This window comes from Sus scrofa, chromosome 9, assembly GCF_054392235.1.
Source record: "Sus scrofa isolate SSC_HxYL_T2T_F1_AM1 chromosome 9, Sscrofa_HxYL_maternal_Yorkshire_Landrace_v2.0, whole genome shotgun sequence".
Classification (NCBI taxonomy): Eukaryota; Metazoa; Chordata; class Mammalia; order Artiodactyla; family Suidae; genus Sus; species Sus scrofa.
The window spans coordinates 102,103,763-102,127,969 of record NC_139391.1 but is presented as its reverse complement, the minus strand read 5'-3'; the positions used below and the strand labels follow the sequence as shown (position 1 = coordinate 102,127,969).

Sequence of the window (24,207 nt, the reverse complement as noted above, 5' to 3'; positions counted from 1 at the left end):
ATTTATTTATTTATTTATTTTAGTCTTTTTAGCTTTTCTAGGGCCGCTCCCGTGGCATATGGAGGTTCCCAGGCTAGGGGTCCAATCGGAGCTGTAGCCACCGGCCTACACCAGAGCCACAGCAATGCAGGATCCAAGCCACGTCTGTGACCTACACCACAGCTCATGGCAATGCCGGATCCTTAACCCACTGAGCAAGGGCAGGGACCGAACCCGCAACCTCATGGTTCCCATTTGTCAACCGCTGTGCCACGACAGGAACTCCTCTCCTAGCTTTTAAATATTAGATCTTTTTAAAAGTTTTCCTTTGAGTTGTGCGCTCCTGTCCCCAGAGCTCTTTAGTGTCACTGTACTCTCTACAAATGCACAGCATGAAACAACTCATTTGTTTTTATAAATAAATTTGAACTTAATTATAAAATAATTACTAATCTACTTTCTGTCTCTACAGATTTCATTATGCTGGATTTCACATAAATCATGTAGTCTTTAGTAACTGGTTTCATTTAGCAGAAAATTTTCAAGGTTCAACCACATTTGAGCCTGTATAAGTACTTTATTCATTTTTATGGCTTCCATTGCCATTTTTCATTGACAAAATATATCACATTATGTTTACCCACTTACCCAATAATGGACATTCGGGGTATTTCTACCTTTTGGATATTACAAATAGTGCTGCTATAAACATTTGCGTACAAATTCTTGTGTGAACATATGTTTTCAGATCCTGTCAATATATACATAGGAGTGGAACTGCTGGGTCAGATGAAACTCTATGTTCAGTGAACTACCAGACTGTTTTCCTAATTGGCTGCACTGTTTGGTTTGCACCAGCAGTATATTTGAGATTGGTCTGATTTCTCCACATCCTTACCACAATTTGTTATTTTCTGATGGATTCTAGTTACCTAAGAAGTAATATCTCATTGTGATTTTGGTTTGCATTTCCTTGATAACTGAAAATGTCAAGCATGTGTTTACTGTCCATTTGTACACTGTCTTTGAAGAAATGCCTATTTTTAAATTTGATTTATTGGAGTATAGTTGATTTACACTGTTGGATTAGTTTCAGATGCAGAGCAAAGTGAATCAGTCATACATATAAAAATATTGATTCTATTTTTCCCATACAGTTTATTACATATGACTGAGTAGATTTTCTTGTGCTATACAGAAGGTTCTTGTTAATCATTTATTTTATACAGTAGTGTGTATATGCCATTCCCATCCTCACAATTCTTCCCTCCCCACAACAGTTTCACCTATGTAACCATAAGGTTGGTTTTGAAACCAGTGAGTTTGCTTCTATTTTTTTAAATAAGTTCTTTTGTATCATTTTTATTGGATTCTACATATAAGTGATATCATATATTTGTCTTTGTCTGACTTACTTCACTCAGTATGATAATCTCTACGTCCATCCATACTGCTGCAAGTGGCATTTATTTCATTCTTTTTTATGGGCAAATAATATTCCATTGTATATTGGAGTTCCCATTGTGGCTCAGTGGTTAACAAATCTGACTAGGAACCATGAGGTTGCAGGTTTGATCCCTGGCCTCACTCAGTGGGTTAAGGATTTGGCATTGCCGTGAGCTGTGGTGTAGGTCACAGACACAGCTTGGATCCTGCGTTGATGTAGCTCTGATGTAGGCCAGCAGCTACTGCTCCGGTTGAACCCCTAGTCTGGGAACCTCCATATGCCAGGGAAGCAGCCCTAGAAAAAGCAAAAAAGACAAAAATAAATATATATACATATATATTCCACTGTATATATGTATCACATCTTCTTTATCCATTCCTGTTGATGGACATCTAGGTTGCATCCATGTCTTGGCTATTGTAAATAGTGCTGCAATGAACATTGGTGCATGTGTATTTTTTAATTAGAGTGATAAATGTCTATTTAGATCTTTGGCCCATTTTTTAAGTAGGTTATTTATCTCATTTCTGAGTTTTAAGAGTTCTTTATATATTCCGGATATGCGTCCTTATTAGATACATGTGTTGCAAATAATTTATCCCTTTCTGTAGATTTTTTTCACCTTCTTCGTAGTGTGAATTGAATCATACAAGGTTTTTTTAAAATTTTTATAAAATCTTAATTATTACATATTTTTTCTTTTGTTGTTTGTGCTTTTGACTTTCTGGAGATTTGCCCTTATGTTTTCTTCGAAGATTTAAATAGTTTTAGCTGGTACATTACATTTAGGCCTTTGAGCCATTTTGAGCTAATTTTTGTATTTAGTGTAAAGGGTCCAATTTCACCTCTGAGTATACACTTGTCCAAATACCATTTGCTGAAAAGACTATTCTTTTCCTATTGAATTGTCTTTTCACCCTTGTCAAATGTCAGTTGACCAAAAACACATGGGTTTCTTTCTGGATTCAACTGTATTCTGTTTATTTATATATCCTATTCTGTACTATACTGTTTTGATTATTGTTACTTTGTATTAAGCTTTGATATCAGCAAGTGCGAATCCTCATATTTGGTTGTTCTTTTTTTCAAGATTATTTTGTCCATCCTGGGTTCCTTTGAAATTCCATATGAATTTTAGGACTACCTCATCCACTTATACAAAAAAGCCAACTGAAATTGTGTTAGGGATTGCAATGAATCAGTAGATCATTTCACAGAGTATTGCCATCTTAACAATATTAAATATTCCAACCCATTAATATTAACATGAAATGTTCCACTTATTTAGGTCTTTTTTTTTTTTTTTTTCTTTTAGGGCCGCAACTGTGAGATATGGCAGTTCCAAGGCCAGGGGTCAAACTGGAGCTACAGCTGCCTGCCTAGGCCACAGCAATGCTGGGTCCAAGCCGTGTCTGTGACCTACACCACAGCTGATGGCAATGCCAGATTCTTAACCCACTGAACGAAGCCAGGGATCAAACCTGCATCCTAGTGGATACTGGTCAAGTTCGTTAAACCAGTGAGCCACAATGGGAATTCCTATTTCTTTTTTTTTTTTTTTTTTTTTTTTTTTTTGTCTTTTGGTCTTTTGTTGTTGTTGTTGTTGCTATTTCTTGGGCCGCTCCCGCGGCATATGGAGGTTCCCAGGCTAGGGGTTGAATCGGAGCTGTAGCCACCGGCCTACGCCAGAGCCACAGCAATGCAGGATCCGAGCCGCGTCTGCAACCACAGCTCACGGCAACGCCGGATCATTAACCCACTGAGCAAGGGCAGGGACCGAACCCGAAACCTCATGGTTCCTAGTCGGATTCGTTAACCACTGCGCCACGACGGGAACTCCGGGAATTCCTATTTAGATCTTCTTTACTATTTTTCAACATTGTTTTGTTTGCGGGGCATAAGTTTGACATTTCTTTTTTTAAATGTATTCCTAAGTATTTTTTTCTTTTTGATACTGTTATAAACAGAATTGTTTTGATTTCCTATTTGGATTGTTCATTGCAAGAATATAGAAATACAACTGATTTTTGTATATTGATCCTGAAACCTTGCTGAAATCATTTATTCATTATAAGTTTTTAGTAGATTCCTCAGAATTTTTTATAATACAAGATCATGTTGTTTGAGAAGACAGGTTATACTTTCCCATTTCTTAGCAAGGCTTATAACTCCTTGTTAGAAACCAGACAGTTTAGAGAACACATGATAGTGTATCTGAGCAAACCCCCTGCCAGCATTCCCAAGGCAGTGCTCCCTGCAGGGCAGCATCTGAGATGTCACCAAGCAGGCAGGAAGGGTAGGGGAATAGACTTCACTAAATATAGTTGCTAGTCATTAAGCAAGTAAATAATACATCTTGGAGGGATTTTACTCAGATTTGCTACAATTTATTCTCTAAACAATCTCTTTGATGGTCTCTTCCCTTAGATCACATTCAGCTGTTAAATTCTATTAATCGCCAGGTGATTCTTCTTTTGCTATCAACAATATCCCAGGGCATCAACCATTTTCACAGTCTAAGTCCTTTCAAGGAACAATTCCCAAGGTCAGGTCTGAAATTTGTTTGGATTTTAGGAAGTCTCTTTCCCTATTTCTCTCCTGCACACTCCCAGGTCTTCTCGGCTTGCCTTTGTCCCAGGATCTGGGGTGAGGGCGAGGTGGGCCCTAGTATTCTCAGGAATGGCTGCCCAAGGCACAGGATCTGCACCAGGAAGGGAGGCAGGTATTAAAAAAGGAGATACCACCTCTTGGCCATCACAGACCAGAACTTAGCTTCAGTAACAGGTAGCTAGAGGCAGGATGAGAAGGGCTGAGGTCACTTCAAGAAAAATAGCCCTCAGACTGGGAAACTCAGAGGAAACTGTGTTCCCAGTAATACTAGAACCTTGTGGAACTGCCCTCTCATTGAGGAAGAGAGAGAAGGAAGAGGTTCTTGGTTCAAGTACCAAAAACTTAATTCTCACTGGGATTTAGCAGATTTCTTAAAACGTTTCTTCATTTGCTGGATGTCTACAGAACCATTTCCAAAGACTTTAATTGGATGTTTGTTTTTAATAATTTTCATCAGTTTCACTGAGTAGCAGATCCTCAGAGAACTTATCCTTTTTCTTTTCTTTTTTTTTTTTTTTTATTAAGCAAGTACTAGAATTGCAAGCAGTAACATTACATGGGAGAAAATAAGCATACCTGCAGGAGAATTTACTTTCACCTTAGGCCATCAAGAAAAGCTTATGAGAGCCTAAGACGTGATAGTTAGCATTTAACATTGTGGGTAGATATGTGTATATGTGTGTATGTGTATTCTGAATTGCTGGATTAGGTTGTACCATGGGGATGAGCTCTTGGTAGAATATACACAAACAAATTTGCAGTACACCAAAAATGAGGTAATTATAAGATGGATTATAACATGATAGTTTTCCTATCAATTATTTTCAACATTTTTTAAAGGCTCTACAACACTAACAACCTTCTCTATCTTTAAGAAATATAACTAATTCTGGGGTTTTCTCTATATTAAATCAGTAAGACTATGCAGAAATGCATGCACCTTTAACACAAGTAAACTACTAGCCAACTTTGTGATTTACTGACTCGTAAATTATTAAGCCAAAATTTTATTCTTTAAGAGATCATTAATTAACCTTACCCCTGAAATATAAACTGTACTGTTAATGTAATTTCCATTAAGGGAGTGATAAATGTCTATTTAGATCTTTGGCCCATTTTTTTAAGTAGGTTATTTATCTTACAAACAAAAAACCATTTGTTTTCTTCTACGTTTCTAGTGTATATATTGACACAAAATTCTGCAATGCCACATTACACACCTAGTATATAGAATATTATTCTCATCCTTTGTGAGTGCTCATTTTTCCTGCCTAGTTAAATTTCTTTAAAAAGTTCATATTTTATTTTACAAGACAATTGTGGGTGGTTTTTAGACTGAGAATACTATTTAATCAGGAAATTTAATGTCAGAATTAAATGTCAGAGCTTTTAATGACAAACACAATGGTTATTTTTTCCTTTAAAAATTGTAACTGCTGCTTTGATCACTATTGCTTTTTAAAAATATATTAAAACCATAAATATCCTGACTTCCAGTGACCTCAAAACATAAAAGAAAAAAAAAATAACGTGTTTCCTTCAAAAACCTGAAATGACTTAGGTAGTTAGGAAGCCAAAACAAATTTTATTCAAAAGAAATGAAGATTCAGAAACATCAAATAAGTATACATGCGACGTGGACCTGCAGTTGCTCCCTTCAAAGTAATGTAAGAGACACCTGCTGCTCCACTTCCTGCCAATATTCTGCAGGCTGGAAAGTCTACATTTGAAAATGGACTTATATTTTCCAAGCAGCAAAGCCTATTTTTTTAGTTCTGTGTCCTAAAAACTTTCCCATGTTATGTTTCAGTTCAACTTTCAATTATTTGCTGTAACAGGAAAAGAACATACAGTTGATAAAATCCAAAATTAACAACCAAATGATCAACTTCTACAATTAAAATTTTTAAAATATCTAGTAACATCATCATTTTATTTTAGTACATTTCCTTAGAAAATATTAGCCTATAAGGCCATTTTAGAAGAGTAAGCCAAGGTCATGGGGCAGCCAAGGTCATGAAGTTCCAACAAAGTATTAAATCAAGTGTCTATCATTCATGAATGTTATGACGATATCAAATTCCAGTTTTTGATAACAGTTTTAACTTTAATTTCTAAAATTTCATTTTTTAATGATATAGTAATATTATTGGACTTGATCTACATTTACCAATACATACCATTAATCGAATCAGAAAGTGTTTCTGAATATTAACCTATGAGTACAAGCTAGGGCTTTCAAAGGCCTGTTTGGTTTAATAGGGACAGAAAAGACTAAAAGAGGAATAAAATCTTCGGCTTGAACTCAAACTTTTAATTACTAAGGTCAAATGTATTTTACAGCATAAACATTGATAAAGTCTACAGTGCTACAGATGAACTTGAACTGAAATAGATGTTGTTTAAAAATGCCTATTTGGGAGTTCCCATTACGGCTCAGCAGGTTAAGAACCCAACTAGTATCCATGAGGATGGGGGTTTGATCCCTGGCCTCGCTCAGAGGGTTAAGGATCCAGCGTTGCCCCAAGCTGCGCTGCAGGTCGCAGACACAGCTCAGATCTGGTGTTGCTGTGGCTGTGGTGTAGGCTGGTAGCTGCAGCTCTGATTTGACCCCTTGCTGGGAACTTCCATATGCTGCAGTGTGGCCATAAAAAAAAATAAATAAAAATAAAAACACTTTTTTTTTTTCATTAAAAAACTTGCATTTGTTATTGAAGTATAGTTGATTTACACTGTTGTGTGAGTTTCAGGTGTACAATAAAGTGACTGAGTTATACATATACATATATCCATTCTGTTTCAGACTCTGTTCCCATACAGGTTATTATAGAGAAGTAAGTAGAATTCCCTGTGCTACACAGTAGGTCCTTATTGATATTTGTTTTATTTTTGAAGTATGAGTACTAGCTCGTGTATTTTTAAGCTTCTTTCAATTCTTGCAAATGATAAACAGCAGGTGAATAATATTTTTAATTACATATTCTTGATAATAAAAATTGTGTAATAAATTCTTGATAAAAATTCTGTAATAAATTGTGTAATAATAAAAATTTAAGGTACACAATGTAACCTTTTGCTATATGTATACACTGTGAAATGATTAATACCATCAAACTAATTAAGAGAGTCGTCATCTCAGGTCTTTTTTTTTTTCATGATGATTACACCTGCAATCTAAGATCTTAGCAATTTTCCAGTCTAAAATGTAGTGTTATTACTATTATTATTTTTTATGGAAGGCATATGGAAGTTCCTAGGCCAGGAACTGAATCCAAGCCACAGCTGCGACCTACACCACAGCTGTGGCAACACCAGATCCTTTAACCCACTGTGGCTGGGTTGTAGATCAAACTGGTGCATCCAGAGTGTCTGGAGCCACCACAGTCAGATTCTTAACCTACTGCATCACAGTGGGAACTCCTAAAACACATTATTATTAACTACAGTCACCATGCCAGGAACAATGTCAAGGAGATTTTCCCCTCTGTGTTTTCTACTAGGAGTTTTATGATTTTAGTTATTACATTTAAGTCTTTAATACTTTTTGAGTTGATTTTTGTGTATGGTGTTATAGAAGAATCCAATTACATTCTTTTGCATGTAGCTAGTTTTCCCACCATCATTTATTTAAGAGACTATTCTTTCTCCATTGCATATTCTTAATGCTTTTGTCAAAAATTAGTATGCATTGGTTTATTTCTAGGCCGTTTTGTCACGAGACATGTTTCCACAATATTTTCTTAACCTCTTTGCTGAAAACTTCATCTTGTCCTGCTTTACTTTACCCCATCGTCCTGCTTGAAAAACAGTCACAGTGATGGTAAATGATTTAAGCTTAAGAACAAAGACCTTAATGCATAAGCTATTTATAGGGTCAGCTGAATGATGACATAAGGTGTTGGTCTAGGCATACTGGACCTGTGCAGACTGGCACGCCGTTTGCACAAGCATGATATGTCCACAAAAGAATACGAGAAAGAGGAACCTCATGGCAGAATATGCATTAGCAAAGAGAACCAGGGTGCAAACCTAGGCACACAGGGTTGCCGCAAATAGGCATGCTGTTTGTGGAAGCACAGTGAAGATTTTCTGAAATGCTCTGCATAGATAGCTAACTCAAATGCTAATGACTGTTAAATGTCTAAAGGTCAGAGCAAAAGCTTAACCATCTACCAGATAAGTGACTTTTAAAATAATAAAAGAACTTATAAAATAATAAAAAAAATCCCTATATCCTCCACCTATAGCCCCCTCCTCACTTGACGTAATCCTCTAGAGCACAATAAAAGCAGTGTGGTTTCTTGAGGCGGTGCTCTTGGTCCTTGAGACCTTGAGTCCCCAGGTTCCCACCTTTACTTAAGATAAATGTCTCTGTGTCTTGTTTTACATTAACATTTTCCCTTAAGTTTCACAGCACCTGTTCTTCAGCCCCATCCTGCTGAGCTGGTCTCGGCACTATTTTGTTCCATTTGTCTATGTGTCTATGTGTCTGTTTTTATACTAGTACCATATTCTTTTGATTATTATAGCTTTGTAATACAGTTTGAAGTCAGGACATATGATGCTTCTAGCTTTCTTCTTGCTCAAGATCAATTTAGCTCTTTGGGGTCTTTTTGGTGTCATACAAATTTCAGGATTTTTTTCTATTTCTGTGAAACATGTCATTAGAATTTTTATAGATTGCACTTGCATCTGTAGACTGCTTTGGGTAGAATGGACATTTTAACAATACTGATTTCTCTAATCCATGATAAAGGATATGTTTCTATTTAATTGTATCTTTGATTTCGTTCATCAGTGTTTTGTAGTTTTCAGTTTTAGTGTCAAGATCTTTCATCTCCTCGGTTTAATTTATTCCTAAGTATTTTATTATTTTTGTTGTTACTAGAAATGAGATTGCTTTCTTAATGTCTTTTTTGCATAGTTCATTGCTGGTTTATGGGAAATGTGACTGATGTGAATCACATTTGTATCTCTGTATTGATAATATATATTGTGTGTTTCTCCAAGACTATAAGCTAAAGATGAGTATAACTTGAATAACTTAAATGAGCTCTTAAAATAAATCTGTATCCCTTCCCTCTCAAAATATGAGAAGTAGAAATTAATTTTGCAGATTTATAGAATTAAATAATCTAATCAAATCTAATAATCATATTCACTTCATAAACACAGAACTAGACCAGAGTAGGTAAATAACATATTTAAGATGACAGGGTACCTAAAACAGAACAGAACACAGAACTAGGAACAAATGCCTCTCTATGTCACCCTTTGTCTTTTCAAATTAGTCATTTCTTTAAAGCAGGTAAACTCAGCTCTTTTAACATTTTAGCTGGATGATTGTTATAGGAACTAGCCTGTGCACTGTAAGATGTTTAGCAGTAACCCTGGCCTCTACACATTAGATTCAGTATCATCCCTTTCCCAGTTGTGACAATCAAAAATGTCTCCAAACACTCAAACATCCCCTGGGGGGCAAATTCTACCCCAACTGACAACTTCTGTTCTGCTCTAAAATTAATGAAGCTGAAGTTCTAAAGAAAGCCTTAAGACAGTCCTAACAGTCAAGGAAATTTAAAATGTGTGTGTGTGTGTGTGTGTGAATTTGACTGTACTCTCCATTTTCTAATACAGATACATATATGTTCTCTACTATATATACTTACCTGTTGCTTTGGATTTTATAAATAAGTTAAAAAATGCTAATTTTAAAAATAAGAAATAGAATCTTTCAAGGAATGATAACAATTCCAGTTGTCCAAAACCTTTTCAAGAAGAAGGATCTGAAAGCATTTCATAAACACTATTATCTAAATAACTTTCAAAATTCCTGAATTAGATTCTTCTGTGCTTCTAGAACTTAATATTAAATTTGTCCCAATTTGAAATATAAATCATAGGCTATGAGTGGATACCCATATTTTCTAAATTCTTATTTCAATCTTACTAATTCTGACTTAAAAAATTTCCTTTTCTGAAGGGAATAAAATTTTGTTTATATCCAAAGCCTCAAACATAAATGTGTGGTTCTAATGTAGGTCTCTGATTCCATGGCTGAGACACCAATTTTTTTTTTTTTTGTCTTTTCTACGATCACACCTGTGGCACATGGAGGCTCCCAGGCTAGGGGTCCAATTAGAGCTGTTACCGCCGGCCACAGCCACAGCCACAGTCACAGCCACAGCCACAACCACAGCAATGAGGGATCCGAGCCTTGTCTGCAACCCACACCACAGCTCACAGCAATGACGGATCCCCAACCCACTGAGCAAGGCCAGGGATGAACCCGCACCCCCATGGTTCCTAGTCGAATTCATTAACCACTGAGCCATGATGGGAACTTCACCAATTTTTAAATATGAGCACTTTGTCTGTCTTTGGCATTTCTTCTACTCTCTGCTTTAACTTGTTGACAATTATGGAACAGTAAGAGATTACCTGTGTTTTGCCCAAAAGCAATTATTTCAAAAATGAGAGGAAAAATCAATATGAGACAGCAAACCTATACAAGGGGCATTAAAGGAATAAAAATAGATAGTTATTTTAAGCTGTTCCAGTGAGGTATAGTATCCTAAACTGTGCTTTCTTATCTGGGGAGCTACGCAAACCTAACTATGAATATAAGGCGAAAGCAAAAACAGGAAACAGCTCAAACTCTAAATACCAAATATAGAAAAGCAGGACAAAAAAAAAAAGGCTTTCTATTACACAAATCACATTGGTTACTTTTTTTGCCAGATAACACAGTCCTCTCTTTGGAAAGAATGAAAATGAGTAATGTGTCTTTATGTGACCATACTTTCAACATCAAAGAGATTATAAGAAAATTGCTTATTATCTACCTACAAATGCATGTATATTGACATGTGTAGGTATAACATTTGTTAATATCAGAAAACATGCATGATTAAGTTTCCAAAGGATCATTATATATAGTTCTTAAGTCAAATATAACACATTATTAGGTAAGATATTAAAAATGAGCTGCTTTATCTCTCATAAATGTTTGCTCTTACAAAAAATGTCCAGTGAATATTTGCTTATTTTGAACGTGGTGAAAATATTTTACACTATCATAGTCAATTTGTCTTACATATTGAATTCAAAAATCCATTTTCCTCAGTTTTCATATTAATGACAATAAAGAGATAGCTACAAAGAATCCATAACACATAAACAGCCGCTATCTTGCACTTTTTAGCACAAATACTAGCAATTACCATTTACTAAGGATTTACTATTTTCCAGGTTATATGTTAAATGCTTAAACATGATTTTACCTAATTCACAAAGATTCTCTGAAGAAATATTTCATTCCATATAAGAGAAAATGAGAATTAGAGAACTTAAGTAACTTTCTCATTGTCCTGTACGAATAACTGGCTGTTCCATGATATTAACCCAAGTTTGACTTCCATCCACCTCCTCAAACAACACGCATGCACGTGCACACACACACACACACACTTCAAGGAACCCACCTGCAAAAGAAATGTTGTAAGATCTAAGTTGAATTCTTTCAAATAATCACAGGAATAGAAGCAATGTATTTTGTGTGAAGACTAGACCCAATAATCAAACTTTGTTCCAGAGCTCAGGATCCAATTCTTTTTCCATAGAGTTCTTCCCCACTAACCCAGCACACATTAATGCCTTCCTTTTCTGAACTTTGATAGTTTTTATGATCTAAACTACATATTTTTGGCACTGAATTGCATAATGCCTTATTATTTTTATACCTTAGATGCATCTGTCTTGGATTCCACCGTTATTTCAAATTTAAATTTCAGATTGCTACAGGATTACAGCAATGTGATAGCTATTGTTGTTACACCACTATATCTATGTTATCTGTCTATAGGTCTTATAAAAGGGCACTGCACATAGCTTGTTTTTCACTAAAAATGTTGCTGGCTTCCTTGAGTTGTTCATCCACAGTGCAGACAGTGCCTAAAAGGGCACATCAGTGTGGATGCTCTAGAATAATTTACCTTATTACCTAGAAGAGGAAGAGGAAACCACTGTTGAATTAGATCCTTTTAAAAACTATCTTCTTCAGTGAAACAAAATCAGCTACTTCCTATGTTATGGGGTTTTGATCTGTACCCCAGATCAGCCAGAAACCAAACCATTCCCAGAGATATGAGACAGTTAAAATATTTTCTTCTCCAACCCCTCCCCCCATGTCCCACTAGTACGGCAAGCGATTTGGCAAATTTAGTTGAAAGCAGAGCTGTATTCCCCAAAGAAGAAAGATAAGTAGCCAAATGGCACAATATCCTTAGAGGTATAATTATGAGCTTGTGAAACATTCTGAGAGTCTTACTGTCTCCTTTATTTATGATAGCTTTTACATACTCCACACCCTCCATTTCCAACCCACTCATGGTTGAAAAAGCACAGTATTGCAAAATTTCACACACTCCGTTCTGCTTTTTCAAATGACAGATGAAAAAAAATTCAAAATGACTATAATTCACTTATTTGACCATCTAACAGGTGCTTCACTTATATCTGAATGATAACACATTTATTACCTTAAACTTTTACATAGTTGGGAAAGTTAAGTATTCTTTAAATGGAAGCTCTTAGAACAGGTGGCTTAGTCATGGTTGACTGTCCTCCCAAATGACAATAATGTATACTTTTGTATTTTGATGAAGCTGACCTAGCCACCTGCTGCTGATTTCTCACTATGTTTATTTCTCTTACAATCTTCAGGTTCACCTCTTAAAGAAAAGGAAGAAAATTAGAAACTTTCAGTTTGCTCTGTCACTCTCTAATATTTTGACAGAATCTGGCAGTAATGACAAGCACGATGAAATGTTTGAGAGATAAATCCACTGACCTCACAGAACATGATACAAAGGTACTTTATGGTTTGATAATATAATACAAGAAGTGTTATATCTTATATAATAAAATAAGATGAAGTCTCCTCAGTATATTGCTAAGAGATGATACAAAAATTCTGGTCCCTGTTCTCCCTCATATTTCCTCCAAATCAAATATTATTTGTTCATAACAATTTTCCCTTGATAACCCACATATAAAACTCTTTTGCAAAGCTCAGGCCTCAGTCCTTGTTCTTGGTCTATAACAGAGAATTATAATTGTTAGAATTATGTGATAGTTGAGGGCTTGAGTTCTGGAATAAGACAATCTCCACTTAATATACACTTCCCAGGATCACTATTTAACTTGCTGATACTTAAAACTGAACTCATCTGTAAAGTGGGGATAAATAGAATAGAAAAATAAGAGCGTATTTTTAAAGAGTAAATATTTTTAAACTACTTACAACACTGCTTAGCATTTAGAAAATGTATGCCATTGTTATTATTAATGGTACTATTAATCTGTTTACTATCATTTTTGTCTTCAAACACCACAGTTTACTTTCATTCCTTCACCTTAGCTATCATTTACATCCTGTTGACTCCCAAATTGAAACTTCTTACCTAGAAAACTCTAAGGGAGTGATTTAAATAAGGCTCTCAGAAAAATATTAGCAAATCCAATCCAATGAAGTACTTAAAGAATTATACACACAACTAAGTAGGATTTAGACCAGGTATGCAAGTCTGATTCACCATTCAAAATCAATGAAGGTACTCTTATCACTTCAACAGGCAAAAGAAGAAAAATCATATGATCATAGGAATAGATACAGAGAAAATAAAACCTAATACCAATTTATGATTAAAAACTCTCAGCACACTAAGAATAGAGGAAACTTCCTCAACTTGATAAAGAACATCTACCAAAAACCTACAACTAACATCATACTTAATGGTGGAAAACCCTATGCTTCCCCCTAAAATCAGGAAGAGCAAGGATATCACCTCTGACCACTTCTTGGCAATATCATACTGGAACTCTTAGCTGATACAAGACTTACCTAAGACTAAAAAGGGAAATAAAAGGTATAGTGATTGAGAGGGAAGAAATAAAACTAATTTTAAAAAAAATGGTTAAAGGATTGTTTCTGTAGAAAATCCCAAAGAATCAACTAAAAAAAACTACTGGAACTAAAGTGATTATAGCAAGGTTACAGGATATAAGGCTCATATGCAAAAGTTAATTGCTTTCCTACATACTAGCCATGAATTTTTAGAATGTGAAATTGAAAACACCATTCCATTTACATTAGCAATCCAACAAAATATATACAAGTTATAAATCTCACAAAATAGATATGATCTATATGATGAAAAATATAAAACTCTGATGAAAGAAATAAAAAAGATCTAAATAAACATAGACATATTTCTAACTCATGAATAGAAAGATGAATCAGTGTTGATATTAATCTACTCAATTTGATCTATATTTTCAATACAACCTCAATCAAAATCCTGAACATTTACTTTGTGACTATTAACAAAATGATTCTAAAGTTTATATGGAAAGGAAAATGACCTAAAAGAGCCAACAGACTATTTAAGGAAAACAGAGTTGGAGAACTGCCAGGGCAAAACATTAAGACTTCCTATAAAGCTATAGTAATCAAGAAAGTTTGATATTGCTGAAAGAACAGACAAAGAGATAAATGGAACAGAATGGCAAGCACAGAAACAGACCCTCACAAATATTGACAACTGATTTTTGACAGAGGAGCCAAGGCAACTCAATGGGGAAAGGATAGTTTTTTCAACAACTTGTGCTAAAATAGATGAAAAACCAAATGTTAAAAAAAAATGAATCTAGATTCTAATCTTACACCTTTCATAAAAAATAACTCAAATTGGATCAAAGACTTAAAAGATAAAATGCAAATGATAAAACTAATAGAAAATAACACAGGAGAAAATTAGGTGGTCTTGGGTTTGGAGGTGATGTTTTAGATACAACATCTAGATTAAGATGTATGAAAGAAAAATAATGTATCAGTATTGGCTTATCAATTGTAACCAATGTACCACACTAAATAAAGATACAAATAGGAGAAATGAAGGGCAGGGGGAGGTAGGTAAAGGGAGACAGGGCAAATGAGAACTCTCTATACTTTCTGATATATATATATATAAGCTGCTCTAAAAATAAGATCTATTAATTTAAAAACCAAAACAACAAAATCCAAAACAATAACAATACCCAGTGTTGGTGAGGATGTATGTAAAGCAAGAGGAACTCTCGTTCATTGCAGGTGGGAATGCAAAATGGTACAGACACTTCGGAAGAGAGTTTGATGCTTTCTTAGAAAACTAAATATACTCTTACTATACAATCCAGCAACTGCACTCCTTGGAATTTATGCAAAGGAGCTGAAAACTTATGTCTACACAAAAACATGTACACAGATATTTAGAGCTACTTTATTCATAATTGCCCAAATTTGGAAACAAACAAGATGTCCTTCAGCAGATGAATGGATAAATAAACAGTGATAAGCTGGACAATGGAGTGCTATTACACAGTGCTAAAGAGAAGTGAGCCAGCAAACCATGAAAAGACATGAAGGAACCTTAAATGTATATTACTCAGTGTAAGAGGTCAAGCTGAAAAGGCTATAATTATATGCTTCCAACTGTATGACATTCTGGAAAAGACAAAACTATGGACACAGTAAAAATATCAATGGTTGCCTGGAGGTTAGGGTAGGAGGGATAAACAGGTGGAGCTCAGAGGATTTTTAAGGCAGTGAAAATTCTCTTTATGATACCATAATATTGGATACATGTCATTATACCTTTGTTCAAACCCACAGAATACACAATACCAAGAATGAACTGTAATGCAAACTAAGAGCTTTGAGTAACAATTATGTGTTAATGTAGATTTGATTGTAACAAATGTACCACTCTGGTGAGGGATACTGAAAATGGGGGAGGCTGTGCAAGAGTAGAGGCAGAGGGTAAATGAGAAATCTGTACCTTCTCCTAAACTGTGCTGTGAACCTTTATAAAATGCTCTATAAAAAGAAAGTCTTAATGAAAACAACAAAAAATAAACAAAAAGACAAAGCTGCTGGAGTTAGAAACTTTGGAATCCAATACTATCTCCATGACTTTCTAGCAACTTTTTTTGAGTTCGAATATTAACTCCTCTAAGACTACAGTTGGGTCTGTAAAAAAAGAATAATGATAGTCTTAGCGTAATATTGAGATTTAAGTGATATTACGCACACCACACATGGTTTTATTCCAAACTCATATTTGTAAAATATGAACAAATCACTATGAACCCAAATGAAAGTAAGATCATTTCACTGCTTTGACCACTGCTCTGTCTCCTATGCTTCTGTCTTGTTGAGTGTTAGATAGCCTTTAGCCCAGGTGCGCTAGCTACAAACAGGTATAGTCTTGACTCCTCCCTCCCAACCTGACTCCATATAGATAACTGGTCACCACATCTTTTCAATTGTGCCATATAATTATGTTTATAATCAAACCCTCCTCTCAAATATACATTTCTGTACTAATTATCTCTTGTATAATCTATTATATCTTCCTCAAAATTGGAATATCTGTCTTCAGTTTAACCTTAGCACTTTCTATTAATTCTCTATGCTGCTAGTTTTTTAAAGACAAACAATGTCCTAAAGTAATTTTTAAGTTGGATTCATATTGTTATCCAGAAAAAAGTTCTGGATGGCATTTCCCCCAGTAAATATAGAGGACCCTTTATGATCTGGTCATACTACCTCCTCTTTGACCTTTTCTGCCAGAATCACAAATTGATATTTAATATACAGTCATCTTAGCCTTCTGAAAGTTTTTTATACATTCCCTACTCTTTTTTCTTTTTTTGTCTTTTGTCTTTTTCAGGCCCGCACCCATGGCATATGGATGTTCCCAGGCTAGGGGTATAAATGGAGCTACAGCTGTTGGCCTATGCCAGAGTCACAGCAATGCCAGATCCGAGCCACGTCTGCTACCTACACCACAGTTCACGGCAACACAGGATCTTTAACCCACTGAGTGAGGCCTGGGATCGAACCTGCAACCTCTTGGGTTCCAAGTTGGATTCATTTCCACTGCGCCGTGACAGGAACTCCACATTCCCTAGTCTTTCATGCCATTTCCTCTTTCTAAGGCACATTTCATCTACTTTTTCACCTGGATATTTTTTCTTATTCTTTTAGATTCAGATTAATCATTTCCCATCTCACCCTACTCTGACAAATAATATGCCTTTTCTACTACACCACTCCTGTAAAACATTATCCTCCTAGAAAGGTTTGTTTCCCTGTTTTGCAAACTTGATACAAGCATCTTGGTACCAAGGGTTATACTGAGCTCAAACTTATATCCTAAGAACTACCAAGTCATTAGGACATAAAATGTGTTTATTAAATAAATATTTGTGAAGGCTGATATATAAGAATGGAGAAAAGAATGGATAGGGGGAAGCCTGGAAGTAAAGACGGTGGTAAGAAATTACGGAAGGAAGAAGGACTACAGGAAAAATTAGAGCAGATATTATTTTGGGAAGATCATTTAACTACAGAGAAAATAAAATATTTGGTGAGTTTCACAGAAAATGAGGAATTGAGCTGTGTTTTGAAGTCATCTGAATTTATTAGAGTTATCATAGTCTTGGAATTTCTTCAAAATCCATCCAATCGTTTTGAGTTTTCAGTAACTCTGTTTCTTTTAACCTATTAAGTATTCCCTAAACTGAGTACTATTGTAATACTTTATTTCATTGAATCTAAGATGGCATCTCTTAAAGATTACAATACTTTACGCACCCCAGAGAAAGACGTGTCAAGTACACACTAAGAAATTATATATCTCCACTTAAGAAATGCTAAAATATGAAAAATATGCATTGTAGAATCTATGAAATATAGGCAGATGTAAAGTGAACACAATTCTCACTGATGATTCAGGAACTTTTAGCCATTGCTTCTAACCCTGGAGGTCTGCAATCAGTTAGAGAACCATAGGATAATCTTAATTTTGGCTCTAAAATTTTCTAGCTACTGCCAAGAGGGAAACATGATATTTTATATGATTCAGAAGGTCTATAAAATATTCATGAGTTCAGTTATAACAAATTATTCCAAGCTACTAAGACAAAAGAAAATGTCTTAAGAGGTAATAATCAATTCCTAGTAGCTCTCCTCCTATCCAAAAAGGAGTGGTGCAAAGCAAAGTCCTGGAAATGCTCATATGCGACACAGCTCACCTTAATACTGCAAATTCAAATCAAGCTCCTAGAGATAATAGTTTTTTCCACTATGTTTTCCTTCTCAAGGATTGGCATAAGATACATACATGTGCAGGTATACTTATAATCTTTCATGAGTATTTTTCTTCAATATCATAGCTTTGAAATATTTAATAAATTAGATATTATTTTAAAAGAAACTTTTAAAATGTTAGATGTAAGTAAGGTAGGAATTAAGGAATAAATTCCAGCATTAAACCAGACACAAAAAAAATCAAGTGGCTCAACAGAAATTCTCCCTTGTGGCCAAGAAGCGACATCAAGGTCAAAATTTGCATAATAGCTCATCCATATAAAATCAAAGATCAGTTGGCTCAAAACTGAGTACAATTCTAATACAAATAATTGGCAAAGCCAGTGTACACTAAGGTAGAAGCACTGCCAATGAGGAGGAACTTCATGTTGAGAATTTAAATTTGTTGAATCAGATGACCAGTTTCACAGGTACATACATCACCTCAAATGTAATTTAAATGTTCCAACCATAGCACAGTAAATTGGCAAATCTAAAAATTCTTAATTATTTCCATCTGCACTTCCACATTTGATTTTTAAAATGCAGTATTTTGCATATTTTTTATTTTCAGAAAGAGTTAAATCAGAATTGTCCTCATTCTAAACTAAATCCTCTCACACCTAAAAATCTTCTGAAGGGTTTCAGTATTTACTGCACTGTCATCATAACACAACTATAGGGAAGAGCACGCTTTTCCCAGTAAAAATCTTGACTTTTTTGGAATACCATTTCCATCCAATATCACAAATAATCCTAAAATACATTCAAACCCAAGAGAGTGCCACAAAGACTGTGGAATAAATGGCACATCTTCCTACCCACTGGGCATCAGGGATTGTGGAGAAGAAAGTGCCTAGAGAAGGATTTTAGAGTGAAATCTGAAATGGTCTGTGACATTCTGTCACAATTACTTACTGATTTTTGTTGAGGAGACTCAGGACAGCCCTAGTGAAAAAAATAAAAAATGATAACCTTTTATTCTGGGGGAACTAAAGGAGCCTTCCGAAGAATCTATTTTAATCTGAAAACATGAGCATTAAATTATTTAGCTGATCTGTTTCCCCCAACATTGTATTTCCACTGCATATGTGGTCCTCTTAAGATTGTCTCAATCAGTTAGACACTGTTTGGGTTTGTTTCTGAAAGGCGGGGCATTTGCAAAGCTGTCAAATTCAATTATTTGCAAGGATGAAGGGTGAAAATGCTGTCAGTAGGTATAAAAGCTTTTAGAAATTTGTGAATTTTCTGGTAAACAAGAAAAGTTGTTAATATTTAAAAGAAATTTATGGAGGTTAAGGGCTCTCTAAAATATTTCATTTTACTCTTAGATTTTCATGCTACATAATAGGAAAAATTATTGGGTAAAGGCAGAAAGATAATTCCAAGTAAATAAACTATTTCTTTAAAATTCATATTCTAGCCAAATATACAAATGCTACTATACTTTTAGAAATTTAGTCACCAAAATGCTTCAGTCATGTGTGAGAACACATGTAGCTCCTCTTGCGTAGGCTTGTGATTTTCATACATACAGATATTTTAACACAATAGTTTTTAGGTATTGAATTTGGAAAGTGTGTTTTCTTGATTTAAGCAATTTAACGGTACTTGTCAAAGTATGGGGTTTCTGAATCAGAATTACTGAGAGTATTTATTAAAAAGGCAAGCCAGGAATTCCCGTCATGGCTCAGTGGCTAACGAACCCAATTAGGAACCATGAGGTTGTGGGTTCGATCCTTGGCCTTGCTCAGCGGGTTAAGGATCTGGCGTTTCCATGAGCTGTGGCGTAGGTCGCAGATGTGGCTCAGATCTGGCGTTGCTGTGGCTCTGGCATAGGCCAGTAGCTACAGCTCTGATTCAACCCCTAGCCTGGGAACCTCCATATGCCGCAGGAGCGGCCCAAAAAATCCAAAAAAAAAAAAAAGGCAAGCCAATCAAAAAAATGGGCATAAGACCTAAATAGACATTTCTCCAATGAAGACAGAAATGGCCAACAGGCAGGTAAAAAGATGCTCAACATTGCTAATTATTAGAGAAATGCAAATCAGAACTACGATGAGGTATCACCAAACACCAGTCAGAATGACCATCATCAAACAGTCTGCAGGTAGTAAATGCTAGAGAGGGTGTGGAGAAAAGGGAACCCCCTTACACTGTTCATGGGGATGTAAACTGGTATAACCACTATGGAAAACGGTATGGAGGGTCCTCAGAAAACTAAATATAGAATTACCATACAATCCAGCAATCCCACTCGTGGGCATATATCCAGACAAAAATATAATTCAGAAAGATTCTTGTACCCCTATGTTCATTGCAGCACTATACATGACAACAGCCATGACATGGAAGCAACCTAAGAGTCCAACAAGAGTTAAACAGATAAAGAAGATGTGATATATATATATACAGTAGAATATCACTTGACCTTAAGAACAAATGAAATAATGCCATGTACAGTAACATGGATGGACCTACATACTATCATACTGAGTGAAGTAAGCCAGACAAAGACAAATATTATATGATATTACTTATATATGGAATCTAAGAAAATAATACGAATGAACTTATTTACAAAGCAGAAACATACAGACATAGAAAACAAACTAATGGTTACCAAAGGGGAAAGGGTGGGAGGGATAAATTAGTATGAAATTAAGAGGTACACACCACTATATATAAAATAAATAACCAGGATTTACAGGGAACTACATTTAACATCATGCAATAACCCATAATGGAAAAGAATTAGAAAATATATACATGAATCACTTTGCTGTATACCTGAAATTAACACAATATTGCATATCAACCCTCCTTAATAAAAAGAAAATACCAAAAAATGCAGGTTTTTTGAGCCTTATACCTCAGATTGAATCTCAGAATCATTTTGGAGTGAGTACTCGATATTCACAATTTTATTAATCTTGCATTTCTGCAATCTTACCCTGAGATCTTTATAAACGATAAACTCTGAGAGCTACTGTATTGAAACAAATATGATATATGATCCAAGAAGGGCTCACTCCACATTTCACCACAAATAAAGGATCTGTTACTTCTATACTTAAGGATGGAAAAATGAAATCAGGACTTCTCAAATCTCGGGTTTAAATTAAGTTGTGCTCAAACATTTTTAGAAAAAAATACATATTTTTATAGAGAATTGTGTTCATTCAATTATTAAGTAATTCAAATTAGTCAATAATTATCTACACTGAATGAGGATGACGTGTACCAATCCTTACAGAGCTGTTTAATACTGAGTGGTCAGAAATAATCATAAACCCAGTGATACTTTGAGACTTAACCAGAGAAAATACTTAATCTCCCACCCACGTCTTTACATATATTCTGAGGTTGTTCTCAGTAGCCTTACATATCATTTTAATCTCCAAACTTTACAAAGTCAAGCTAGTTGGAGGTAAAGCCTTTAGAACTACAGAGATTAATACTGGAAGGAAGCTCAGGGATCACTATTCCAGTCACTTCATCTTACAAAGTTGAGCACAGATGTTAATATAAGGATAAGTAAAAAGCCAGAATTCTTGATGTGAAGTTCCTTACTCTTTACTACTCATGTTATGTTAAGACCATATAATCTCCTTATACTGTTATCTTATAATTTTCTTAGATAATAAAATTTCTCTTTCAACAGCTTTTAATTGCTTTTTGGGGCTACTAAAAGCATGTGTTCCAAATTATGTATCCCATAAATTGAATATAGTACAAAGATGTTATGCACACCAACACTTTACCAAGGTTTCTACCATTAAGCCATACAACTATTCCAAAATGTTCATTCTTCAGTCATTACAGTGTTTTTAAATAATTTTTCTTGGGGTTCCCCCACCTGCATAACTATCAATAAACATCCTCTACTTGAAAGACAAAATTAGATTTTGTCCAAATCTGACAATTTGCATATTTTATGATTTCATATAACTAAACTCAGAGTATGATATATAAATCTATGAAGCAGTAAAGACTTGGAGGGTTGTATATCCACTCTGAAAATTATCTTACACTGAAAAGAATACAGTGTGTTACTCCAAATCTCTTAAATAAAATATCATTAGGTAATTTGATTTATTTTTTTTTTCTTTCAGTGCTGCACCCACAGCATATGGAAATTCCTGGGCTAGGGTGCGAATCGGAGCTAAAGCTGCAGGCCTAGGCCACAGCTCCAGCAATGAGGGATCTGAGCCACAAGTGTGACTTACACCACAGCTCGTGGCAACGCTGGATCCTGGACCCAGTGAGTGAGGCCAGGGATCAAATCCATATCCTCAAGGATACTAGTCAGATTTGTTTCCACTGAGCCACAAAGCCTCATTTTTTTTTTTTTTTCTGTCTTTTTAAGACTGTACCTGTGGCATATGAAAGTTCTTGGGCCAGGGGTCGAATTGGAGCTGCAGCCAAGGCCTTTGCCACAGCCACTGCAACACTGATCCAAGCCGCATCTGTGACCTATGGCGTAGCTGTGGCAATGCTGGATCCTTAACCCACCGAGCAAGGGCAGGGACTGAATCTACATCCTCAGGGATACTAGTCAGGTTCTTAACCCACTGAGCCACAATGGGAACGCCAGGTAATCTGATTTCATAATAAAATAAGAGACCACAAAACTGGATCCTGAACCTATTTCCATTTCCAAATCGGATAGGACAAAATGAGCTCGTGTCTTGGGGAAATGGCAAGAGAGCAGTTTGGGGCTTCTGAGGCTTAACTAGTGGAGTTCTCTTTAAAGAAGAGAATAGTGGGGCTTGGTAAAAGTCTTCATATACATTTAAGGTTCAGGTCTATTGCTCATGGCTTTGGGATTAAGAATTCTGGATGAAGCTGTAATAATACAAACTTGAGTTTATTATTTGGAAGAACATTCTCACATTCAGAGTTGTTTGAAATCAGAACAGTCGGCCTTATCCTCTTCTGAGGATTTAGACATCTATTACGGAGTTATCTGTTTTTTGTTTGTCATTTGCCTCAAGTAACCTCCAAGGAATTGGCAATCTCCGCAATGCAAACTCAAAGTACAGCATATTCTGAACCACTGTCATGGTACTCAGATCTGACAATTTCTCAAAAATTACTACATCCTTTCCAAGACAAAAAACATGACAGAGTCTGAGGCACTTCGCTTATAGACAGTCTGTCATCAGCATAGCTTTAAACCATAGATAAAACTAAAACTTTATTATTTGTTGTGTGGTTTACATTCTGCAGGGCAAGTGTGATATTCAAAAATATATGAATAGGGATCAATTTATGTATATGTATATAACATACATATATATAAGGCTAAAATTTATCAAACACTATGTATCAGGTGCTATTCTAAGAACATTATATGAATTAATTCATTTAATCCTCCCAATTACTCCATTAACATTTCCTACTTTTACATAAAGAAATTGAGAAACGGCAGGAATTATGTTATATGCCTCAATTTGTATCATCAGTGAGTGATGGAGTCAAAATTCGAACCTGGCAATCTGACTCTAGTGTCTGCCCTTTTAACAACTCTGCAATATCATCACATCCATGTAGGCAGCCTGGATATTATATGATAGGAATAAATGAAATCTTAGCATTTATAAAAGAAACATTATCAAACATGAGCAATGACAATACTCATTTCAGCAAACCATTCCTACCTTAAGAAATAGCAGTCATCTCTAAAAGGAAGTAGACTGCAAATGACCTCAGGTTAGAGAGGACTAAAAATCACTTTTTATTTTCTTATAAGCACAATTATCAGTAGTTTTATAAGCTATCATTTCTTTAAAATTATGAAAACATGATTCTATGTATATGTGAATATATATATAGTAGGATATAAATATATAGTACAGGTCATAGATACAATTTTAAAATCAAAAAGAATCAACCAATAAAGGAATGGTTTGGTTAACAAACATTGACTGGTATTGAAGTCTGGTTTTAAAATGTAGAAATCTATAGATCACAA

General features: G+C 35.2%; 1 protein-coding gene across 18 annotated transcripts in view; it reads right to left on the bottom strand.

Moving 5' to 3' along the window:
• The window catches only part of PCLO (piccolo presynaptic cytomatrix protein), a 397,307-nt gene that overhangs the window by 274,070 nt on the left and 99,030 nt on the right, over positions 1-24,207 (bottom strand). For 15 of the 18 annotated variants that reach the window (XR_014816013.1, XM_084977292.1, XM_084977293.1 and 12 more), the window contains exon 4: positions 19,149-19,178. The exons of the other annotated variants lie outside the window; for them this stretch is intronic. Coding sequence is in view for 14 of the 15 variants with exons in the window: in XM_084977292.1 (XP_084833418.1) it covers positions 19,149-19,178 (30 nt within the window). In the remaining variant the exon portion in view is untranslated. The remainder of the gene's footprint in view (positions 1-19,148; positions 19,179-24,207) is intronic. 18 annotated transcript variants of the gene reach the window in all.